The 3,394-nt window shown below is 42.7% G+C and overlaps 1 protein-coding gene across 1 annotated transcript; it reads left to right on the top strand.

The window, feature by feature from the left end:
• The first annotated feature begins 2,245 nt into the window (after positions 1-2,245).
• LOC131918726 (U1 small nuclear ribonucleoprotein C-like) lies at positions 2,246-2,945 on the top strand. The gene has a single exon (XM_059272939.1). The coding sequence runs from the start codon at positions 2,266-2,268 to the stop codon at positions 2,800-2,802; it is 537 nt and encodes a 178-aa protein (XP_059128922.1). The 5' UTR covers positions 2,246-2,265; the 3' UTR covers positions 2,803-2,945.
• The last annotated feature ends 449 nt before the right edge of the window (positions 2,946-3,394 follow it).

The following is a 3,394-nucleotide window of genomic DNA, read 5'->3' as shown; positions in this document are numbered from 1 at the left end:
CCTTACCTTCTCCCAATCAGTGTAGGATGGACTTATGTCTCAGGTTTTCACTTGTGTCACAGAGGGCTGTTTTCTTGGCCAGGGGGTGGGGAAAGAGGCAGCTAGCTGGTCCCTGGGGCTCCAATGACTTGGGGAAGGGGTACAGAGTGTGCTCCCCAGGGCCTAGCGGCTAAGGACCTGGTCCGCTCAGTACAGAGATGGGGTCTTACCTGTTCCCAGTTGGTGCAGGGTAGGCTTATCCACAAAATAAAATTTAAAAAATTAAATTAAATTAGAAAAACTTTGCATCTCCATCTTTCCCACCTTTTGCCTCTGGGCTTTTCCCATTCTCTTATTTCTGTAAATCTTACCTTTTCTCTGTGGCTGGCTGTGTAGCTGGGTGGCTGGCCCCTGGAGTCCTCCTTCTCTGACTACTTCTTCTCCTCCCAGATTTTTTCCTCTACTTATACTCTCTGTTTGCCTAAATTTCAGCCTTCCTGTGCCCTGAAAACCACATCCTAGTTTCAGCACAAAGCAATTACAGAAGACAGTACCTTACGTACCCCTTGTCCCCAACAGGCAGAAAAACTAAGTGAAAAGGATACTGCCTGACATAGGGAACAAAAGGCGACACATAGTACCAATCAGCATACCAGGAAAGTGGACCCAGATGTATCAACAGGTAGATTCATTTACTAAAATAACTCTACATTATGATAGGGTACTTGACCTTCTGTAGGTAAAAGAGAGGTTAATGTATAGCTTTAAGGGAAAATTGTTTCTGTGAAAAACATTCGAGATTATTAGAGATAATCTGTCTGTGCTCAAATAAACATTGCATGAAAGGTGACTTGAGTTGAAATAAATGAATGGTTCTCATTCCCACTTCCAGGCTCCTCCTAGAAGGTAACTCGAACTTCACTATTTGCAAGGTCTTTGACCCTTCTGTTTCCAGACTGGGTACTATTATGCTAATGGTTATTAGATCCCAATATAAACAGGTACCCTGTAGACAAATCTCTAAATGATATCAATAAATAAAAAACACAGAGCCAGAAATTTGGGTTAAAGGCCAAGAGAAAGATCAGAGGAATAGGACAAACCACGAGCTAACCTCACCTCACCAACTCCGCAGCTTCCAAAGAGAGCTTCTTCCTGTATACTCACCTTTATATACCTTTTCTGCTCTGTTCTCTCAGTGGCTTTCTAAGCCCAGCTCCATCACTTCCTCTTCCTACACAGCTCTGTCACTTTCTGTCTGTCTTTGCAGACCTCCAGTCTTCTATGGTTGGTACTGGGATTAAAGGCATGTGTCACCAAACTTGGCTCTGTTCCCTAGTGTGGCCTTTAACACACAGAGCTCCTACCTGCTAAGTGAGAGGATTAAGGGTATGTGCTACCTCTGCCTGACGTCTTTGTTTACTTATAATAGCTGGCCTTTTTCCTGTGATCTCCAGGCAAGCTTTATTTATTAAAGCACGAATAAAATATCACCACATTTCCCTTTTTGTCTAATAAAAATAAAAATAAAAAAGTTATAAGAAAAACTATATACAATAAGTACGATAACCAAATACAATATATATAAGCAATAAATACATCAACAAGGTCTAATCCATTTGCATTTGACAAATTCAGAGAAAATATTCCATTAGCTATTCTATTTTGGTGAGTCCAAAATATACCTAATTCATTTTTTATCCTAACTTATATTACCAACAGAAAACTATCTTATGATGTCTTTCAAACTTATACACTTAACACCTCTTAGTGAGTTTCTTTTCTGAATTTCTTAACAAGGAAAACTGTAACTATAACTATCTAATCTTCAACTTCCTCAGAGACCCAAGAAGGAAATAATATTACCTAGTAAAACAGGAAGTAAAAACAAGCGACTTCCAAAAAATGAGTTATGACAGAAACAGCCAACTTTCTGGACAGTCACTCGAGGTTTCTCTGCATGTTGGGGCATAATCTTCGGCCTACAGACTTAGCATATTTGTGAAGTAGGATGTACACAAGGCCTACAGCTTGACCTCATATTCAGTGTGAGTATTCCATGTACCAGATAAACTTGAATTCCACCAATGTCCTGTCATGATTCAGGATTTTAAATTCTGGAAATTGCTGGTATTTTTGGAATTCAGCTTCCCATTCTTCTTGGCTTGTGGGTGGCTTCACCTCTTTTATTAGATGCCAGTCTACCATTGAGAGTTTAAACTCTATCAGCCTAGTCACTCCTTCAAGAATAACTGTTTTGGGGTAGCCAACAGCCTGCGGAGCAACATGCCTAAGTTTTATTGTGACTACTGTGATACGTATCTGACCCATGATTCTCCATCTGTGAGAAAGACACACTGCAGTGGTCGAAAACACAAAGAGAATGTGAAAGACTACTACCAGAAATGGATGGAAGAGCAGGCCCAGAGCCTGATTGACAAAACAACGGCTGCATTTCAACAAGGAAAGATACTTCCAGCTCCATTCTCTGCTCCTCCTCCTGCAGGGGCCATGATCCCACCTCCCCCCAGTCTCCCGGGTCCTCCTTGCCCTGGCATGATGCCTGCACCCCACATGGGAGGCCCTCCCATGATGCCAATAATGGGCCCTCCTCCTCCTGGGATGATGCCCGTGGGACCTGCTTCTGGAATGAGGCCACCCATGGGAGGCCACATGCCCGTGATGCCCGGGCCTCCAATGATGAGACCTCCTGCTCAGCCCATGATGGTGCCCACTCGGCCTAGCATGACTCGGCCAGACAGAGAAGAGCAGAAAGGCTCTTTATCAATTTTGTACTTCTTGTTCTGTTTCACCAGGAAATGACGGTGCTGAGCCTGAGTGTTTTCTAGCTGCATGACAGGAAGGCTTCCCCTTCTGAACAGAGAGAAGTGGGACAAAAAAAAGTGCAGCTTTCACTGACATTGTGAAATATGGAAATAAAATTGTCAGCTGTTTTAGTTAAAAAAAAAAAAGAATAACTGTTTCAGCTACTGTTTCACTGAACACCAGAGGCCATCGGTCCACAGCCTGTACAGCTGCCTTCAAAGAAAGGGGCACTGTACCTTTTCTGGATTGCAAAGCCACTTCAGCAATGGTGTGATATTGTCCTGGCCTCAGAGGATACCTGTTGCCAAAGCTGCAACCACACTTGTCTTGGCAAGGATCGGTAGTCCTTTGTTTTGTGTCCTGTTTGTCCATTTTGGATAGCATACTATCAACAGTTGATGCGAGAGCATTTTGTTGCCCAGTGGCTAACCTTTGCCACAGTGAAAGTTAACTCCATACGCATTTTCTTCAATGCCCATATCTTCTCTGAAGTAGATTGGTACTGCCAGGAGGAGGAATGTCTAATATGTCATACCTAATATGACCACAAGTTCAATTGTAATGTCTAACTACCAACTTACATTTCTTT

The sequence above is a fragment of the Peromyscus eremicus genome, chromosome 8b, assembly GCF_949786415.1.
Source record: "Peromyscus eremicus chromosome 8b, PerEre_H2_v1, whole genome shotgun sequence".
Lineage (NCBI taxonomy): Eukaryota > Metazoa > Chordata > Mammalia > Rodentia > Cricetidae > Peromyscus > Peromyscus eremicus.
This window is presented reverse-complemented; position numbering and strand designations above follow the sequence as displayed.